This window comes from Antechinus flavipes, chromosome 4 (genome assembly GCF_016432865.1).
Source record: "Antechinus flavipes isolate AdamAnt ecotype Samford, QLD, Australia chromosome 4, AdamAnt_v2, whole genome shotgun sequence".
NCBI classification, from domain to species: Eukaryota; Metazoa; Chordata; class Mammalia; order Dasyuromorphia; family Dasyuridae; genus Antechinus; species Antechinus flavipes.
The window spans coordinates 206,336,608-206,358,686 of NC_067401.1; the positions used below are offsets into that span (position 1 = coordinate 206,336,608).

Here is a 22,079-nt window from a genome sequence, read left to right on the forward strand (position 1 = left end):
GGGTGCAGATGGCTTTCTCCAGCATAAGTCTATGGAATTGGCCTTAATCACTTCATTGTTGAAAAGAGTGACATCCATCTAACTTGACATCACATAATCTTGTTGCCATGTGTGATGATCTCTTGGTTCTATTCATTTCAGTCAGCACAAGTTCATGCAAGTCTTTCCAGGTCTTTCTTAAATCCCGCTGATCGTTTCTTATAGAATGCCAATTAAGTCTTAAGGAAAATTTCAGCACATTTTAAGGAAAAAGTAGCCTACCCTTCATTCATTTTAAGAAAATCTAGACCACCTTATATGGTAGCCTTAATAGATGTTGCCCCTATAAGCATAAGGTATAAAAACTTTGTGGGTGACTGAAATATATGTAGCTCATGGCAGCTAAGGAGGTTGATGAACTGGGAGGCCCTAGGGTATTTGAAAGGACCTCACTATTAAATTGAAGTCTCAAAGTATCAGAACAAGGATTGGATTGGAGAGTTAGAAACTTTGTGTCAAGTACTAAATTCCTTAAGACAGGAAATAATGATCTGGAAGGCAGTAGATTATAGTATCAGGTGAACTGAAATAGACAGATGTGGTAAATCCTGAATGACTAGAGATTGCTGAATGATGGTAGTGGTACAATGGAGAGCCCAAAGTATGCCAACTCCTCAGGTTGGTTCAGTGTGTTAGGTCACATTGGAAAAGGTACAGTTTGCCCTGGGAAAACTGGCCCAGAGATTAAACATCCAGAGAAATCCCAAGTTTCTGTGAGAAGTAAAAAAAATGCAAAAAGAGATCAGATTGAAGAGTACTTTAACAGTGGAGTTGAGATTTGAGGAGACACAAATGGAAAGAGGAAAGAAAAATAGGAATATATCCTTTTTACTATTTAAAGTTAATAACATCATGGGCAAGGTTCATGGAATCTCAGCATTGGAATGTATCTCAGGAGCTATCTAGTGCAATTTATACCCAATAAGAAACCTCACTGCAACCTTCTTGACCTGTTGTCATATAACTTCTGCTAGAAGATCTTCAATGAAGGTACACCTGTCATTTCCTGAGGCAAACCATTTCATTCCCAGATAAGCCTAATTAATCATTAGGAAGTTTTTCCTGATAGAAATGGTAAAAATTGCTTCTTTGCGTCTTCCACACATTGCTTCTGACACTATCCTCTAGAGCCAAACAGAAGAAGCTGCAATCCCTTTTTCACGTGACAGCTCTTTATATATTTGAAGACAATTATGTTTCCATTGAGGCTTCTCTTCTACAGGCCAAATAAATGCTCTAGTTCTTTTCACAAATATTCCTATGACATGGATTCCAAGCTTCCTTCCATCCGCTGGGTCCCTTCTTTTGAACATTTTCCAGTTATCAATATACCCCTAAAATTGTGACATCTTGCACTCCAGTTGCAGCATAGACAAAGGGTAAAGTGGTAGCAGCAAAAACGAGCAATGTGGGATATAAAGGGGCCAAGAATCAAAGGTGGCAGGACAATGCAGAGTTGAATTGTTCAACAATAGGATCAAAACTGAAGAGAGGAAAGGGAGGTTGGAGCAAATATAATAATGGTTTCAGGCAGGGGGAAGCTAGATCTGACTCAGGTTTATGTTTGGAATGAAATGAGAAATTCCAAATTAACCTAACAGTTTACAAAATTAAATATACTTAGTCACAGTGTCTAGATAATGAAGTAGTTGCTAATACAAGAGTCAGACTTCTGCATGATTTCCAGATGTCATTTCTATACTGCCTTTCTTTAAACTACCAACATCCAAATGACTTGTTATTTTTTTCATCCTATTCATTCTAACTAGTATTACCTAATGTCCTATAACTCAACCCCTTAAATATTTAATCAAGTTTTGCTTCTTTAAAACTATTAATTTAGAATTGAGTAACAAAGTACATTCACCCAGTCTCCAGTCTGTCTTATTTGACTTTTAAATCATTTACCTAAAACCAGGATTGTGACCCATACCTCTAAAAGTTATACAAAATGTATTACCAGCCAAGATGGTGGAGAGCAGACACAACTTTCTATGACATCCTCTGACCTTCTCTAAAATCAACAGCAGATTAAGCCTCTAAACTGGTTTTGAAGTCAAAGAATCCACAAATATTTGGAGTACAACGCATTTCTAGAAAAAGATAACCTTGGAAGAAATTCAGAGCAGGTTTGTTTCAATCAGGCAGGGGGACAGTTTTCTGAACTCAGACCACAGTATAGGGAGACCAGGGCAAGAAGCTGGAATGGAGAGTCAGAGCATTGTAGCTTCCATGGACTTGGCAATCTTCTATGAGCCTCTTAGGCCACTCTGTCCTGGTTGCAAGCAGGCAGTTTGGCAATTTTGCCTTTTGTAAAAGACAAAAATACAAAAATATTAGGGCATAAAAACCTCAAAATCAAAGGCAGAAATAATAAATGCATTTTTTTAGGTCATGATGTAATAAAAATCAAATGCAATATAAGGCCAGAAGAAAATAGACCAAAAAGTAATTGGAAACTAAATAATCTCATCCTAAAGAATGAATGGGTGAAACAGCAAATCATAGACACAATAATTTCATATAAGAGAATGAAAATAATGAGACAACATATCAAAATTTGTGGGATGCTGCCAAAGTGGTAGTGAGGGGAAATTTTTATATCTCTAAATGATTATTTGCATAAAATAAAGAGAAAATCAATGAATTGAGCTTGAAACTAAAAAAAGCTAGAAAAAAGAATAAATTAAAATCTCCCACCCAAATACCAAACTTGAAATTCTAAAAATAAAAGGAGAGATTAATAAAAAAAAGTAAAAAAAAAAAAACTATTGAATAAAACTTGAATTGATTTTATGAAAAAACCAACAAAATAGATAAGCCTTTAGTTAATTTGATTAGAAAAAGGAAAGAGGAAAATCAAATTGTTAGTCTTAAAAATTAAAAGGGAAAATTTTACACCAATGAAGAGGAAATTAGAGCAATAATTAGGAATTACTTTACCCAACTTTATGCCAATAGATTTGATAATCTAAGTGAAATGGAGGAATATCTGTTATCCAGATTAACACAAGAGGAAATAAATTAAATAGAATTTTAGAAAAAGAAATAAAACAAACTATTAATCAAATCCCTAAGAAAAATCCCCAGGACCAGATGTATTTACATATGAATTCTACCAAACATTTAAAGAACAATTAACTCCCAATACTATGTAAACTATTTGAAAAAATAGGGAATGAAAGACTCGTACCAAATTCCTTTTAGGACACAGATATATACGGTTCTGTTACCTAAATCAGGTAGGATGGAAACAGAGAAAGAAAATTAAAGACCAATCTCCTTAATGAATATTGATGCAAAAGTCTTAAATAAAATATTAGCAAAAAGATTACAGAAAGTCATCCCCAGTATAATACACCATGACCAAGTAGGAGTTATACCAGGAATGCAGGGCTGGTTCAGTATTAGAAAAACTATTAGCATATTAGCATAGTTAACTATATCGATAACCAAATTAACAAAAAACATGATTATTTCAATAGATGCAGAAAAAACATTTGATAAAATCCAACATCCATTCCTACTAAAAACACTAGAGAGTATAGGAATAAATGGACTTTTTCTTAAATAGTATCATCTATTTAAAACTATCAGCAAGTATCATATGTAATGGGGATAAACTGGAACCATTCCCAGTAAGATCAGAGGTGAAACAAGGTTGCCCTCTAATCATCATTACTATTCAATTTTTTATTAGAAATGCTAGCTTTGGCAATAAGAGAAGAAAAAGAAAATAAAGGAATTGGAGTAGGTAATGAGGAAATCAGATTATCACTCTTTGCAGATGATATGATGGTATATTTAGAGAACCCCAGAGAATCAACTAAAAAGCTATTAGAAATAATTCATAACTTTAGCAAAGTTGCAGGAGATAAAATAAATCCACATAAATCCTCAGTATTTTTATACATCACCAACACAATCAATCAGCAAGAGATACAAAGAGAAATTCCATTTAAAATAACTGTCAATTGTATAAAACATTTGGGAGTCTTATCTGCAAAAGAAAGTCAGAAACTACATAAGCAAAACTACAAACACTTTTCTACACAAATAAAGTCAGATCTAAACAATAGGAAAAAGATCAAGTGGTCTTGGATAGGTCAAGAGAATATAATAAAGATGACAATACTCCCTAAACTAATCTGTTTATTTAGTGCTATACTAATCAAACTCCCAAGAAACTTTTACTGATCTAGGAAAAAATAACAACATAATTCATCTGGAAGAACAAAAGATCAAGAATTTCAAGGGAATTTGTGGAGGAAAAAAAGCAAATTAAGGTGGCCTAGCTGTACCAGATCTAAAACTACATTATAGAGCAGCAGTCATTAAAATCATTTGGTACTGGTTGAGAAATGAAGTAGTTGATCAGTAGACTAGGTTAGGTTCACCAGACAAAATAGTGACTACAGTAATCTACTGTTTGATAAACCTAAACACCCCAGCTTTTGGGATAAGAATTCACTATTTGACAAAAACTGCTGGAAAAATTGGAAACTAGTATGGCAGAAAGTAGGCATAGACCCACACCTAATACCATATACCAAGATAAGGTCGAAATGGGTTCATGATCTAGACATAAAGAATGATATCATAGATAAATTAGAAGAACATAGGATAGTTAACTTCTCAGATCTGTGTGGAGGAGGAAGGAATCTGTGACCAAAGAAGAACTAGAGATTGTTACTGATCACAAAATAATTTTGATTATATTAAGTTAAAAACTTTTTGTACCAACAAAATGCAGACAAGATTAGAAGGGAAGCAATAAACTGGGAAAGAATTTTTACATTCAAGGGTTCTGATAAAGGCATCATTTCTAAAATATATAGACAACTGACTCAAATTTATAAGAAATCAAGCCATTCTCCAGTTGATAAATGTTCAAAAGATATGAACAGACAATTTTCAGATGAAGAAATTGAAACGATTTCTAGTCATATGAAAAGCTGCTCCAAATCACTATTGATCAGAGAAATACAAACTAAGACAACTCTGAGATACCATTACACACCTGTCAGATTGGCTAAGATGACAGGGAAAGATGACAAATGTTGGAGGGGATGTGGGAAAACTGGGACACTGATACATTGTTGATGGAATTGTGAATGAATCCAACCATTCTGGAAAGCAGTTTGGAACTATGCTCAAAAAGTTATCAAACTGCATGCCCTTTGACCCATCAGTGTTTTAATGGGCTTATATCCTAAAAAGATCTTGAAAGAGGGAAAGGGACCTATATGTGCAAGAATGTTTATGGCAGCCCTTTTTTGTAGTGGCAAGAAACTGGAAACTGAGTGGATGCCCATCAATTGGAGAATGGCTGAATAAATTTGTGGTATATGAATGTTATGGAATATTATTGTTCTGTAAGAAACGACCAACAGGATGATTTCAGAGAGGCCTGGAGAGACTTATATGAACTGATGCTAAGTGAAATGAGTAGAACCAGGAGATCATTATACATGGCAACAACAAGACTATACAGCAATCAGTTGTGAATGGACTTGGCTCTTTTCAACAATGAGTTCCAATTGTTCAGTAATGAAGAGAGGCATCTACACCCAGAGAGAGCACTGTGGGAATGGATTGTGGACCACAACATAGTATTTTCACACTTTGTTGTTGTTTGCTTGCATTTTGTTTTCCTTCCTAAGGTTTTTTTCTTTCTAGATCTGATTTTTCTTGTGCAGCAAGATAACTGTATGAATATATATACATATATTGGATTTAACACATATTTTAACATAGTTAACATGTATTGCATTACCTGCCATCTAGGGAAGGAGGTGAGGGGAAGGAGGGAAAAATTTGAAACAGAAAGTTTTGCAAGGATCAATGTTGAAAAATTACCCATGCATATGTTTTGTAATTAAAAAGCTTTAATAAAGAAAAGAAAAAAAAACTTAAAAAAACAAAATGTGTTTACCAGCATAAAGTTCAGGCTATGATTTGACTGGATTTTGAATGCTTTCTTATTGGATCCACCAAACCAGGGATAGGATCAGATGTGAAAACAGGGGTTAGGAGGGCAGGTGAGAAATGACTTTGTTTGGAGTTCTATTTAGAACAGATATACTTTATGCTTCCTGTTATTCATGACAATCTGCAGGTTGACTCAAAAGAACATATATTTAACCATGAGAATTCATGGTTACACTGAGAATCCTTCTGTTTGGAAAAAGCAGTAGGGATTCATTGCTTTGAATACCATAGATGGAGTTTTCTTCACCTGATTCTTCAATCTTATTCAGATGCTTTTTAAGCTAAGTTAAAACCACACTTGGTCTGGCTTACCTACACAAATATTATTCATGTACAATATTTTTCAAATGTCAGGGCCATTTAAAGTACATAGAAAGCCTGAGGTTCCTGGAATAGAAGCAAAGTGCAAATCTGTCTGTACCTCATGTTGTCTATCTTAGTAGGAGTCTAGGTATCTTTTATTCTAGCAAACTAGCTTATGTCCATAGAATCTGTGCACTAATGACTTTTCCTCTTACGACAATTAAGAGCAGCACTGATTTGAGGTAGAGTATATTTTATTTATTTTGACATTCTTTTACTCCTTTCTCAGATGAAATTCGAAAGCAAGGAGTAATCCAGTGGCTTGAGTCTCTTCCCTTTGATGACTCTAGCTCTCCAGACCTGCAGCTCACTGTGGGAGCAGTAATTGTGGAGGAAATGAGAGCAGCTATAGAGAGGCAAACTGGTTTTCAATGCTCAGCTGGGATTTCACACAACAAGGTGATGGTTAAAGATAGGGGCAAATTCAAAGAGAAATACAGGTATCTTTGTGAAATTTTGTGAAACAGGAGCAGCTAGGTGGTGTACTGGATAGAAAACCAGCTCTGAAGTGAGGAGGACCTGAGTTCAAATCTGGGCTCAGACACTTAACACTTCCTATCTGTGTGACCCTGGGCAAATCTTAACTCTAATTGCCTCAAGGGGAAAAAATTTTGTGAAACAAGAGCAAGAATGGTAGGACCATTTAGATAATTGTGAACATGTAACAACACATTGGTCCAAGTATGGGAAGCACTCTCCTCCTAAATCTTAACTCGTATGAAACTTAAATGTAGCTGATGTTTTTTAGTCTATGCCTGTTTCCCTTCTTTTAAAGAAATCTCAGTTTTTGCAATGTAGTTTATATTCAAAAGTTGCCTATATTTGGACCATTGTAATTGTTTGAAAATAAGGTTCCCTCTTTGCTTCCTATTGACACCTAAATATGAGCCTCAGTATATCCCCAGTATGCTAAAAATCAGAACTAAGTAAACATATTTTCAGGAAAAGGGGAAGATTATTGCTTGACTGTAAGAGTTTTATATGTTACTTTATTATTTCTGGCTATAGATAGCCTATTGCCTCTTTGTACTATATAGTCTCATCATGTATATTGTGAGCTCCACTTTCCCTCCCTATTTTCTAATACAACCAATAAGAGATATGTGTACAATAAAATCTTAAGTATCCAGACCAAATTGAAGGATGCTAATCTGACTTGAAGAGTTTAAATTATAAGTGATTATTACATTTATGTAATGTAATTACATAATTCAAACGAAGTAATTCAAACGAGGCTAATAAAGTATTGCCTGATGTAAATATTTAGGATATTTGTTTAAATCGATATAAATAGTTGTTTTTACTTAGTAATCTGTAGTTGGAAACATGTAACACAAATGCTTAAGTATCCTTGAACATTTAAATAGTCCCTTTGAAATCTTATTTGTACCATTAATTTGTTGTACTTTAAGAAGAAAGGGTTGATAAGTAGCATGTAGATACCAGTCAGATAGATACTTGATACCAGATTGACAGAATTATGGGGGAGGATTTGGAGAAAGCTGAAGGTGGAAGAAATGTAGGGAGAATAGTGAGAGTGATGAGAACTCTGTAATTTTTTTTCCACTGAGGACATGAGAAACAAAAGTTTAAAGATCTTGAGTTTCAGGTTTTATTTTTGTTTGTAATATGCAAACCATTAATTAAGCTATGGCTACACATAGTTAGAATGTTTCTGCATTCACTAGCCCTTTGTGTGGATGAGATTGACAGTAATGAAATTTCTCTGCTGTTTCCATGCTTCAGATCCTGGCAAAACTGGCCTGTGGACTAAACAAACCCAATCGCCAAACTCTGGTGTCACATGGGTCTGTCCCACAACTCTTCAGTCGTCTGCCTATTAGTAAAATGTAAGTATTTAGGGGGCAATTTTCTCTATTCAAACTTGAGTAAAAGTGGCCTAGAGTTCTACTCTGCCTTTTGGTGAGGCGGAGGTAAAGGAAGGAGGAAGAGGGCAAATCTATATAACCTGTGAAAAATAGGTTGCAAGAAAATGAGGGAAGTGGAAGAAAAGGAACATTGAAGAAAAGTTTCCAAAGCAAACAAATTTAACTGAATATTCATTCTATTCTAGATTATCTAAGGTAATATGTGGACAAAGAATACCATAGATAATTGAAATCATCAGTCAATGTAACTTCCTTCCTTCCCATGATACTTTTTACCAAAATGTTACTAGGTTACAAAATAAGAATGTTACTTCCTTCTGTTGAGGTCTAGATTTGGGGTACCTAAATGAAATTAGGGTTTAGTTGAGGTCTAGTGGCAGGTTTGGGGTACAGGAAGTCAAGTAAAGCTCCCCTGCAACCCTCCTGGATTTGGCGCAAGTATATGTGTAAATGAGGTCTAGTCCTCAGTAAAAGCATTTATTGGCCCGAGAGCTAGATTGATAAAAGAGATTTATTATTGGGTAAGCAAGGTTAAAGTATAAGAAGGGCACTGGACAGAAGATCCAGTGGACAGAGGGTCCTCACATAGCTAGCGTGTTTGGAATCTCTGTTAAGAGGGGGTCCCAGCGTCTCCCTTTTATAATGGGAGATTTAGCTTGAGGGGCTTTTGGATGTAGCCCCAAAGTTGGCTCAGATCTGGCTAGGGCTGGGACAGGTCTGGATCTTCTATTGGAATTCAAAGGGACCAGGATTTGTGAGTCAAAGGGTAATTACATTAACTAGAGGAATTAACAAGCATGTTCTTTTCCTCTCATTCCCATCCTCTGGAAAACAAAAAAGAACAACAAAACTTTTTTTAACTCATGCAGAGTCGCAAGCAAAACAAGTTCCCAAGTTAGTCATTTCCAGAAATGTGCATTCTGCCTACTTAGTCTATCTACCCCTCTGGCAGGGACTATATTGCATTCATTATCTTTATGACCCTCTGAAGCCATGGTTGATCATTGGGTTTATTAGCATTCATAAATCTTTAAAAATAATGTATTTTTACAATGTCAATTAAGGTTGTTCTGGTTCTCTTCATTTCACTGAATCAATTCATGCAAATCTTTCCAGTTTTTCTGAAATTTCCCCCTTTGTCTTTTCTTATGAAAATAATACCTTATAATTGAGTATTTATTCAGTTTTATAAGACACATAATGATATATAAGACATAATTCCTTAACCTCAAAAAGTTAACCCTAAAGATTTATATCCCCAAACTTGAATAATAAGTATAAAATTTGAATAAAGACAAGGCAATTGATGATCAATAAGTTATTGGTATAGGAATTCAGAGGATAAAAGTCCTATCAACCTGAGATGGTCAGAAAAGGTGATAGAGGAGGTTGAATTTTAGCTAATTATAAGATTTGGATAGCAGGAGACTACTAGAGAAGATATTTTAAGCAAGTGAAATAAGGGCCTTCAAGCTACATAAATAGGATAAATCTGGATTCGAATTCTGGCTGAGACATTTACTAGTTATGTTACCCTAGCCTTAATTGTGGTTTTTTTTTTTTTTTTAATTAAAGCTTTTTATTTTCAAAACATGCATGGATAATTTTTCACCATTGAACTTTATGTTGTGTTCCAAATTTCTCCCCCTCCCCCCCCACCTCACCCCTCCCCTAGATGGCAAGTAATCCAATATATGTTAAACATGTTAAAATATGTTATATTATATGCATATACATATTTATACAATTATCTTGCTGCACAAGAAAAATCAGATCAAAAAGGGGAAAAAAAAGAGAAAGAAAATAAAATACAAGCAAACAACAAAAAAGAGTGAAAATGCTATGTTGTGATCCACTTCAGTTCCCAGAGTCCTGTCTTTGGATGTAGATGATTCTCTCCATTATAAGATCATTGGAACTGGCCTCAATCATCTCATTGTTGAAAAGAGCCAAGTCAGTCTGAATTGCTCTTGAGTCATCGTTATTTGTCTTAACTTCTCTGGGTTGCAATTTCCTTGTCTATAAGAAAGGGATTGGTCCCTTCGAGCTCTAAATGTGCTATCCCAATGATCCACTGACCCCCAAGTTTGATTTCCTTTTGTCTGCTAACTAGACTAAGCCTTAATCTGTATAATCTTTGTTTTCTATTTCCCTCTTTTGGCAGCCGTAATCTTGGAGGAAAGTTGGGAGCTTCTGTTATTGATACTCTGGGAGTGGAGTATATGGGTGAACTAACCCAGTTTACTGAACTCCAGCTCCAGAGTCACTTTGGGGAAAAGAATGGGTAAGTAGTCTATTTATATGCGGGTAATTTCTAGTGTGCTAATTTCAGTGCAGAAAATTTCTCTGGACAAAAGCTCCCAGGAAAGCTTTAGGCTTGTCTCTGGATCACTGTGGGTTGCTTTAATTTAAATATCTTCTGTATTCTTTCCTCTCATATCTTTGGGGAAGTTTTAATTTAAAAAATCACTGAGTTCCAGCCCATGGCTATTCTTATTCTACTGCCTCATTTGTGCATGGTATTGAAATAACAATGATGATAACTCACATATATGGTACCTTAAGGTCTGCAAAGCACTATCCTCACAGTAACACTGCAAGGCAGATGAGTAAAAAACCTGATTATAGTATTTTAAATTTTGCAAAATACTTTACATATAAATCACAGCAACCTTGTGAGGTTAGTACTATAGATATATTAACACCACCCCCCCCCCCCCCCCTTTTAAGGAATAAAGGAAACCTGAGAGTCAGAAAAGTTGTGGAATGGAAGATTGCTCCTTTATTATAGGTATAGGTTCTGTTAGGATACACATACATTAAAATCTATGGGAAAGTACAAATACTAGCTTGGATTTAGAAGAGTTTGCCTCCATAGTTGAGTACACTAAAGTTCTCTGGGAAAGACAAAACCTATTAGTGGACAATTTTTTTTTACTTTTCTTTGCCTTAGGGAAATGGGCCAAGGACTAGAGTTTACCTTCAGCTTTTATCCTTTTCTCTTCATTAGATCCTGGCTGTATGCCATGTGCAGAGGGATTGAACACGATCCAGTAAAACCCAGGCAATTACCCAAGACCATTGGTTGTAGTAAAAATTTCCCAGGGAAAATAGCGCTGGCTACCCAGGAACAGGTAGGCAGACATCCTCAGGGAGAAAATGCCATTTTTACAGATTTGTTGCTTAGTTAGGAATCTAATTGTTCTAAGCAACATTGTAGAATATGAAGGTAATAGATATTCCTTTTAGACCTTGAAAATTGATGTTAAATTTTGAATTTATTAAATTCATTTTTTTCTACCCCCAAGTAAATAAAACTTGATTAGAATTCTAGTTGGAATTTTTCATTTTTGAAGTTTAAAAGTGATAGCCCTAAGGAATTTTGTGCTGAGTTTCATAGGGGTATGATGTGCCTAAAATCCACCAGATAGAATGTTAAGAGCATCTGCAAAGTGTCTTAGCATAAGCTAAAATAGTATTGAATAGTGGTAAGATTTGAATAAGTCCTTAGGATACTGCCTATATCTGTGCAGTTGAAGGCCTGAACAAGTCTGGGCTTTCTATGTCTTATCATGTTAAGTTCACTGTTGTTACTCATGAATTTTGAATCCCACATGTTCCTTTTGCAGATCCAGTGGTGGCTTCTCCAGTTAGCCCAGGAGCTAGAAGAAAGACTGATCAAAGACCGAAATGATGTAAGAAACATTTTCTTCTTTTTACCTTTATTATGGATTTAGGGATATTCTAGGAAGCTTGATTTTGAAACAAGTTTTGAATCTAGAACCTTGCTGAGTGTTTTTCAGGTTTAAAAGTAGGATTGCCATTCCCTTCTCCCTCACTTTCCTCCAAGCATCATTATATTTAAGCTTATTTAAAAGGTTAAAGTTGCTTCCTTTCCCATGTCACAGTGGTCCTCTCTATTGTGCCTTTTCCACATACTCCACATGCTGCAACCCTGAATTACCCAGTAGCTTTGGGATGTTTCTGCCAATCTTTGGCCCAGGGTCTAATTCTAACAACATCAGCCCCCTGGGAAGTAATATTGGGATAGGGACACCAGTCTCCAAAAAGTGGTCATGGGAAAGGAGTAACACAGTATTGGAATTAAAGATGAAAAATGGGAGACCACCACTATTTCTTTTTGCCTTGTGAAAAGACTGTGGCCAACCACTAGATTCTAGCTCCAACTCTGCCTTTGTGTGCCCTTGGACAAGTTGATCTCCAAACATCAGTTCTTTCATCTACAAAATGAGAAGATTGAACTAGGTGGCTTTTTATGGTTCCTTAATTCTATATAGTATTTTACCATTTATTTTTCTGAAAAAAATATGGGTTAACTCACAGTGTACCCAGAATACTATCTTTTAACTGGGGCAGTGGGTGCCTATATTAAAAGGACAGGGAGTGCTATCTGTGATAGTGAGATTGGTTTTGCTGGATCTGACGGTGACCACAAGGTGTCACTCTTTTCTCAGTGTCACTCTTTTCTCACTTCCTTTTTGGTCTAATGTCAAATTAGAAAGCTAACGGAGACTGGGTTAAGAACTATCCTGTGACTTCAATGGTTTAGAGAACTTGATTCATCCATGTAGGTAGATAGTCACCTTCTCTGCAGTTTGTGAAGAGAGTTGCCTGTAACATTGACATGTTAAATGACTTTCATATCATAAATTAGTATATTCTCAAGCCTCTAGTAGTGCTTTAAAGAGAGATTCTGTCCATTAAAATCCTTCCCAGAGAAAAGAAATTTCTTTCTAGAGAGGGTTACGTCAGAATTGAGCCCTATGTAGATGCAAGAAACAAAGTACTTATCTGAGAATATTCTGGAAAACTTCTATGTAGGGTTCAAATTTCCCTTCTTTAACGGAGGATTTTAACACGTTGTGTTAGGGACAACTCTTCACAAATTGCCGAGAAGGTATTATAACTCTAGCTTTTGACTGTTTCTTTTCTTTCAAACACAGAGCCATTATTATTTTTTTTAATAGCCTTTTATTTATAGGTTATATGTATGGGTAACTTTACAGCATTGACAATTGCCAAACCTCTTGTTCCAATTTTTCCCCTTCTTCCCCCCACCCCCTTCCCCAGATGGCAGGATGACCAGTAGACGTTAAATATATTAAAGTATAAATTAGATACACAATAAGTATATATGACCAAACCGTTATTTTGCTGTACAAAAAGAATTGGATTCTGAAATATTGTACAATTAGCCTGTGAAGGAAATCAAAAATGCAGGTGGGCAAAAGTGTAGGGATTGGGATTCAATGTAATGGTTCTTAGTCATCTCCCAGAGTTCTTTTGCTGGGTGTAGCTGGGTCAGTTCATTATTGCTCCATTGGAACTGATTTGATTCATCTCATTGCTGAGGATGGCCAAGTCCATCAGAATTGGTCATCATAGAGTATTGTAAGTATATAATGATCTCCTGGCCCTACAGCCATTATTTCTTATTCCTCTATTTTGTTTCTCTTCCTTACATTATATAAATATAAATCCTTTTTCATTTAATTTGTAATATCTTTTAAAGTTGGCTTTATGGAACCCTATTTGAACTGCAGCAGGTATGTGGTCTAGTGGATAGAACACAGGACCTTGATCTTCCTGAATTCAATTTTTTTTGCCTCAATTCCTTATCCGTAAAAATGAGCTGGAGAAAATGGCAAAACCAATATCTTTGCCAAGGAGATCCCAAAAGGGGTAAGAGCTGGATATGGCTCAAAGAGTTGACTGAACAGCAACAATTTGACTGGGGCTCACCTCTACATATCTTGCCACAATATTTTGATACATTAGGCTAAAACTTTTGCTTTTTTTTTCTCTCTCTTAAAAAATATTCAATATTATGAACATCAGCAACTTTTGGATTCCTAGAATTTAAGGATTTAGAAAAGGTTCCCTTTTTAGTTTTTCCTTGTCACTTCTTGAAGATTATGCATTAAACAGATTTTTCTAAATTGTATTTCCTACCAATATACAAAATTAGGAGCAGGTAACGACAGCATCTATCCTCACTTAGTGGAGAAGCCCATAAAGGACAAGCTTCATTATAGAACCAGTCCATACTACTTGTTGCTTTTTGATTGGACACCTTTCAGACAGACCCTTTCACAAACATGTAGACTGTTTGCCACTTCTTGGGCACACTGTGCCTTCACTCATGCCAGTGCTTTTGTCTTGAATGCTCTCCCCTGTATCTCAAAATCTTCATTATCCTTAGATGCAGTTTAGCTGCTACCTCTTTCTCAGTAGCACTTGTTTTGCACTGGAATATGTACTGGCTACATATTGCCTTTTATTATTCTTATTTTTGCCTATATACTTGGTTAGAAATTATAAATACCCAAATGTGTATCACAGCTTCACTTTTGCCTTCCTCTTCCCTCCCATCCACAGAATGACAGAGTGGCCACACAGCTGACAGTTAGCATCCGGGTACAAGGAGACAGACGTCTCAGCAGCCTGCGCCGCTGCTGTGCTCTGGTCTGCTATGATGCCCATAGGATGAGTAATGATGCATTTGCTCTTATCAGAAACTGTAACACTGCTGGAATTAAAGCTGAATGGTGAGTTCCTTTTTCTTTATTGTGAAGATAGGTCAGGGGCAACTAGATGGCACAGTGGATAGAGCACCAGCCTTGGAGGCTCAAGAGGACCTAAGTTCAAATCCGGCTTTAGACACTTAATGATTCCTAGTTGACAGACCTGGGGCAAGCCATTTAACCTCACTACACATATGCACATGCATGTTCATGCACACAATATGTAAATGTCCTAACTTTCACATTAGGTAGAATACAATAACTGGCCACGGGGGTAGGCTCCAGTATTTATTGGTAAATGATTATTCCTCTGCCTAGCAGAACTCCACAACCTAGAGTAGTGTGGTCATATGCTCTAGGAGGAATGTAGAGCTGCAACTTTGCAAGCTGCAGTTTTTCCATCTTTCATCCCAAATATTTTTATTCCCGTGATTTGGTTAAAAGATTGAGAATGAACTGAGGCTAGCTGTTAAAAGCCCTACTGCAGATAAATCATTATGTGCTTAGACTATGTCACCTAGGAATAAATCATTTAGGGAGAACACCTCAGAACTTTTCTACCTAATTAGCATAACTTTAAAGTATCTGTTTTCTTTCTCAAAGGTATCTCTAATTGTATCTATTAGTAGTAATGTGGGTCCACATTCCTCTTTAGTCTTAAGCTCAGAATAATCTATCAACAAGTATTTATTAAGTACCTACTATGTTTCAGTCTCTGCTAGGTGTGAGATACAAAGACAAAAGAATGAAATAGTCCTTACTGACAAGGTGCTACTAAACATTCTAATGGGAAAGACTACAAGTTCACGTGGTAGAAATCTAAAGTAATAAACATGTAAAAAAAATATAAAGTAATAAAAAAGAGAGGGAGGGGCATTAGGAATCAAGAAAAATCATCTTACAGAAGATGGTGCTTGAAATTCTTAAGTGGAGGTAAAGAAGGAATGCATGTGAGGGAGAAGAGCTTAACTGGTAGAATACAGAGACTGAAATGGAACATCCTGTAGGATGCACAGAAAGAAGGCTCATTTGGTAGGACCACAGGGTGTGGGGGAGGGAGTAATAACTAAAGAGACTGTAAAGATAGGTGGAGCCAGATCATATAGAGCTTTAAATGCTAAGCAAGAGGAGTTTATATTTTATTCTAGAGGAAATAGGAAGCCAATGAAGTTGAGTAGAGAAGTGATATAATCAAAACTTCACTTAGGTGGCAACAGTATCAAAAGTGGATTGGATTAGTAAGAGATCTGAGGCAGGAAGACCAATCATAAGAACTTGCAATAATTTATACAAGAAATTATGAAAGCCTGAACTAGTTGGTAGCTGTGGAAGTAAACAGAACAGGGTTAACTTTGAGAGAGATGATGGAGGTAAGAAAGTGAAATTTGGTAACTGAATGGATATGTTGGATGAAAGAAGAGTAAGAAGTCCAGGATAATGCTGTGGTTATAAATCTGGATGATTGGTATCTTTTTAGAAGAAGATGAGTTTAAGTTTGGATGTATTATATTTGAGATGTCTTCTAAGACATTTAGCTTGAAATATCTTAATAGGCGATTGGTGATTTTTGGCTGAAGCTCATGGGAGAGAGAGTGTGTGTGTTGATTTTTAGAATATCCTATATAACTGAGCCATTTGCATAGAGATTAAACCCATGGGACTTGATGAGCTTACCAAGAGACGAAGTAAGGAGGAACCTTGGGAAATTATTTATGAGTTGGAATTAGTTAGAAAGCCAGTTAGGAGAATGACCTGAAATTGGCTTACTATGATGACCACATATTTTGGACTGAGTGGAAAATGTTGATTTCACAGATTTTGAAGAAAGAGAGTTTGCTGAGTGGTGGACATAAAGGGAAAATCTGAAAGTAACGAGGAGTAAGCAGTATTCTGACCCCCTTTCCCAAAATTAAGAACAATAGATTGATGAGAACGCAGTGCTAGAGAAGATAACCAGAAACATCCTCCTCTCCATCATTGGAGAACCAGACCTTAGGGAGGGCTTAATGATATTCTCAGATTGAATTATACTCTTTACTGATGAACTTCAGGTAAACATGAAACATGAGAACTAAAAAGAGACTTGTTCTGGATTGTAATGATCCAATAACATTAATCCATTCTGACACCAACAGCAGTTTGGATATTCTAAGACTGGCGTCTGATAGCTATATTTAACCCTTCCTGATGAATTGAATCAAACGAAAAGATTCTGATTATCAGGAAGATTAAATCACTTATTATTCTATATACTTGGCTATTGGCTTTTATGTATATGATTACAAAAAATATGGCTAATAGTCTGCATATATAAATCCATTATATTGTTGGAATTATCAATGACCTTTTAATAATCCCCCAAATAACTATATACCCAGCAGCCCTTTTTGTAGTGGCAAGTAACTGGAAACTGAATGGATGCCCAATCCAATGGCTGAATAAGTCTATGGTATATGAATATTATGGAATATTACTGTTCTGTAAAAAACAACCCAGGATGATTTGAGAGAGGCCTGAGAGACTTACATAAATTGATGCTAAATGAAATGAGCAGAACCAGGAGATACACGGCAACAGCAAGATTATACAAGGATCAATTCTGATAGACATGGTTCTCTTCAACAGTGAAATGATTCAAACCAGTTCCAGTTGTGTTTAGTGATGAAGAAAGCTACCTACACCCAGAGAGAGGACTATGGGAACTGAGTGTGGTTCACACCATAGCATTTTCACTCTTTTTGCTATTTGCTTGCATTTTATTTTGCTTCTCTTTTTTTTCTTGGTTTGCATTTGCTTTTTCTTGTGTGGCAAGATAATTGTATAAATATGTATGCAGATATTGGATTTAACATTATTTCTACCATGTTTAACACATATTGGACTACTTGCCATCTAGAGGATGAAGGGGAAGGGGAGGGGAATTGGAACACAAGGTTTTTTCAAGGGCTAATGTTGAAGGATTGTCCATGCATGTGTTTTGAAAAATAAAAAGCTTTAAGGGGGAAAAAAATTATATATGCCCAGGAAATGTCCTGCTTAAGACAAATTAAGCTGAGGCCATAAGTGGGAAAGGGTGGTACAGTGGACAAGCACTAATTTCGAAAGAATAATGTCTATAACAGCAAGTGTTTCCTGATCCTGACCTTTAGAAGAAATGCATCACTGAGATGAGACCTAGAATTAAGATTGCTCCATGTAGGCAGTCAGAGGACCTTGCCTATCTACAGTAGGCTTGAGGACCACCAAAAGGAGAAAATACAATCCTCTACGTATTCACATGTTAAGGTAAAGCTTAGAAGTTTCTGTCTTAGTAGTGATTTTAAATTTATGGGACACCTGAGTTCTAAATCCCACTTCAGCCACATGACCTTGATCAAGGCACATCTCTTCTGATCTTCAGTGTCCTCATTTACTTAGTACAGGTATTGAACTAGTTGACCCCAACATCTCTTCTGTCTCTAAATAAAGATGTTACAGTGGGCTCTGTGAAGTGTGTTATAGTGGCTTTGTAGTATCATCTATTCTGCTATTCTCTGGATATGTGCTGTGTATCTATGCCTTTTCATCTGGAGGCCTTTTTTTCTAGATCCTGCAAAGAATATATATGTGAAAATGAAAAGTTCTTGCTCTTTTCTCAGAATATCTTGAATTAGCTGTTGCTTACTAGTGTTTTTGTGTGTTAGGATGTTCAAATCCCAAATAATTTCACAATGCCACCTGATAATTTGTATAACATTTTTCATATAAATCCTTATTCTAGAACTTAATTACTTGTAAAGGCAAAAAAAAAAAAATCCTAGAGATTTAAATTTAAGTGAATTTGTTTTTAATAACAGTAACCCACATTCATATATGACTTCAATATCTACAAAGCACTTAACTCAAAACAATCATGTAAGGTAGTTAATATGCAAGCATATTATCCCCATTTTATAGGTGAAGAAACTTAAGACTTTTCCAACTGGGATTCAAACCCAGGTTTTAGAGTAATTACTATAGTGCCAAAATCTCTTGATTATAAAAAAGCTATCCTATAACATGAGATCTGAGCAGAATGTATTAATGTAGTAATATTATGAAAAAGCTTTTTGGACCAAACATATAATTTTATTGGTGGTAACACCACTTCTGTGTATCTTATCATCTTAATGTTGTTATAATCTTAAATATTGTCTCAAGCTCTGAGAAGATAAATACCTTGCCAGGGGTAATACTGCCAAATATGAGGATTATCTATTTAAGTGAGTCCTCTTACTTAGAAAGTAATGTCAACTCTCTTTTCCCCCGTAGAAGATACTTGTGTAAAAGATGAGAAAGCTTATTGGATATTATAGTGAGGAACTAAGGAAAGCTATAAAACTGCTTTCTTTCATAGTTCATGGTCTACAAAGAATAGGGAATCTCTCAGATACGCAGATATATTCTGCATAAAAGTAGTAGATATGATATTTCCATGTTTCTTTTAGAGCTAGAATTTAGCTAGTATCTTTTTGGTTATCTTGGCTGCCAGGCCCTGCATCAAATATTGACCCACCCAGCTCCATACTGTGAACTATGATTGTAACAAAATAAAAATACAAAACAAACACGATTTGTATAATGTATTAGCTATGTTGTCAGTGAATGGTATCTTTCCTGGAGTGTAACCATCATCCCCAACTATATGGGATTTGAATATTATCTTCACCTAATCCCTGAAATTCATACTTGGTACTAATCTTTCTGCTCTTTTTTTACTCTCTGCACAGGTCTCCTCCCCTCACCATGCTCTTCCTTTGTGCCACCAAGTTCTCTCCTTCTGTTCCACCATCTTGCACAGACATCACCAGCTTTATGAGCAATAACACATCTGTTCAGAAGTCAGATGCTGCCACTTCAAATTCTAAAGCTCTGGACTGTGGTCCAAAGGGTGTAGCTACTAAGAGAGCTATCAGTTCTCTGGAGTTGCTTTTCCAAAAAGCTGCAGAAAAGCAGAAAGCCAAAGAGGCCTCCATCCCACCTTCTTCTACCATTCAGGTCCCTGCATCCAGTTCACCACTGAAATCTTCTTTACAATTTTGTTGCAACAATACAACTGAAATGGAGCCCTTCTTTAAACGAAAAAATAGGGAGGCCCAAACATATCCACATCTTCATAATAGCTTTTTTGCTCCTCTCCCTTCACAAAATTCATTGCCTGTGGCTAGAAACATCACCAAAAATCAATCAGAAGAGCCAGATCACGAGGTGCTAGAACCTAAACCTTCCACGGCTCCTCAAGAAGAAATGGTTTTGGTCCAGTGTGGATCAAGAAGACTTGGTTCTTCTCTGGACAATGCTGGCAAGGTAGCTACTGGTGGCCCACCTTTTCCAGATGCTGAAGACCAGATGTGCTGTGAGAAGTGTGGCTCTTTAATATTAGTGTGGGAAATGCCTGAACACATGGACTATCATTTTGCAATGGAACTACAGAACTCATTTTTGGGACCCTGTTCCAGGTCTCCAGTTGTCCTTGCTACCTCCCCTTCTCAGATCAAGAAAAGTCCCAAGAGCTCCTTGCTTTCAAATGCCAAGCGCTTCAGGCCTGAGGGCACCCGAACATTGGAATCATTTTTTAAGCCATTAACACAATAGCTCTGGCTCAGAGTTAGGCTGGCCCTGGATTTTATCATTTTTATCTGAAATCCTAGAAATAGAAATGCATGTGACTTTTTAAGGGAAATCCATACAAAAACTTTTTTAGCATACAGAAATTTATTTTTACAATGCTACATATGATTATTCTGGCATTCCTTTGAAAGATGTAGTTTTTCTAATTGGAAACCCTATTGAGAAGACTTGAAATTTGACTTTCTTGATGCTTATACAGTGCATGCACACCTGGGTATTTGATATAGGCATGTTCTAGTTAAGGTAATCTCAACCTATGTTCATGGTAATGTTATAACCAAAAAAACATCACAGTAATGAATTAGTGTAGTTTGCCTGATTACTTTAACACTTTCTATGTGATTAATTTCCCCTTGAAAACGTTATTTCATAGCACCAATTAATGGCATCAGGCAGCATATTTTTATAGTAACTAGATCAGTTAATGGCAAGTATGGGTTTAACAACAGCAATACTTCTCAATAGCCTCCAATCCTAAGAGTTTTCCTTTCTATTAAATATAGTGGATTTATCGGTACAAATCAGGAGTGCAAGCCTGTTGAAGAATGGATTTTAAAGTATTATGTCACAATCTCTGTATAAGTCTGGAAAGTGGCTCCACCCTACATAGGTGGATACCAAAAGACCCAAGTCTATAAAAGGGCAATTGTTTTTCTGTCACCTAAAACCTACAGGTTAGATGTGAAAGGAAGGTAATAGGGTATATTGGGAAGAAGCTTTAGATCTAGACTCTACTTCCACCTACGACTTGTATAATGTTAGGCAAATCATTTAAGTTGCTGGGCCTTAAGTTGCTCATCTGTAAAATTAGGAGTCAGGACTACCAAATCTCCAAGTCTCTAAAAGTCTTCCTTATAAATACTAATTCAGGTCATCCCAGGCACTTCTCAAATTAGGACAGTTAATAATATTCTATAATTCTGATCTTTTCACATGTAGGATACTAAAACCCTTTTTTTTGCTTTGTGTCTTTGCTTAAACAATTCCTTCTTCTTAGATTTTTCTTCTTTCCACAATTCTTATCAAAATTCTGTCCATTTTGCTCTGATTAATGATTTTACTAGCTTTATTGATTAGTGTTGCATAATTACACGTTTTCATGGAGTCTGGTATCTAGATATGGCATCTATTTTTAAAATTCTATTTTTAATGAATTATATAATGAACATGACTCAAATTATCTGTTTAATGCTAGTGGCTTATCTGTGACTAAAAGGCTAGGAAATAATTGTTTTCATAATCATTCTTTGAAGTGATAAAAAACTGGACATGTTTCTTAAAGTATATAAGGTTTCAAAAAAAAATTTATATCCTTCAAGACCTGGATTACTCAGTCTCCAATTAAGTTCTTTATAATAAATACTGTTTGGTAAAACTAATACAGATGAGATTATAAGGGAAGCAATATATTGGGAAAACATTTTTTACATTTAAGGATACTGACAAAGGCTCATTTCTAATATAATTAATTCAAATTTATAATAGTTCAAGCCGAATCCAATTTTTAAATGGTCAAAGGATATGAACAATTTTCAGATGAAGAAATTAAAACCATTTCTAGTCATGTGAAAAGGTGCTCTAAATAACTATCCATCAGAGAAAT

At 35.9% G+C, this 22,079-nt stretch overlaps 1 protein-coding gene across 1 annotated transcript in view; it reads left to right on the forward strand.

Annotated features, from left to right (window-relative positions):
* POLH (DNA polymerase eta) overlaps positions 1–21,855 on the forward strand; it is a 46,575-nt gene extending 24,720 nt beyond the window's left edge. Inside the window, exons 5-11 of the mRNA XM_051997040.1 lie at positions 6,623–6,792; positions 8,140–8,243; positions 10,447–10,566; positions 11,293–11,416; positions 11,912–11,977; positions 14,682–14,851; positions 19,576–21,855. Coding sequence (XP_051853000.1) covers positions 6,623–6,792; positions 8,140–8,243; positions 10,447–10,566; positions 11,293–11,416; positions 11,912–11,977; positions 14,682–14,851; positions 19,576–20,440 — 1,619 coding nt within the window. The 3' untranslated portion in view covers positions 20,441–21,855. The remainder of the gene's footprint in view (positions 1–6,622; positions 6,793–8,139; positions 8,244–10,446; positions 10,567–11,292; positions 11,417–11,911; positions 11,978–14,681; positions 14,852–19,575) is intronic.
* Positions 21,856–22,079: the final 224 nt, after the last annotated feature.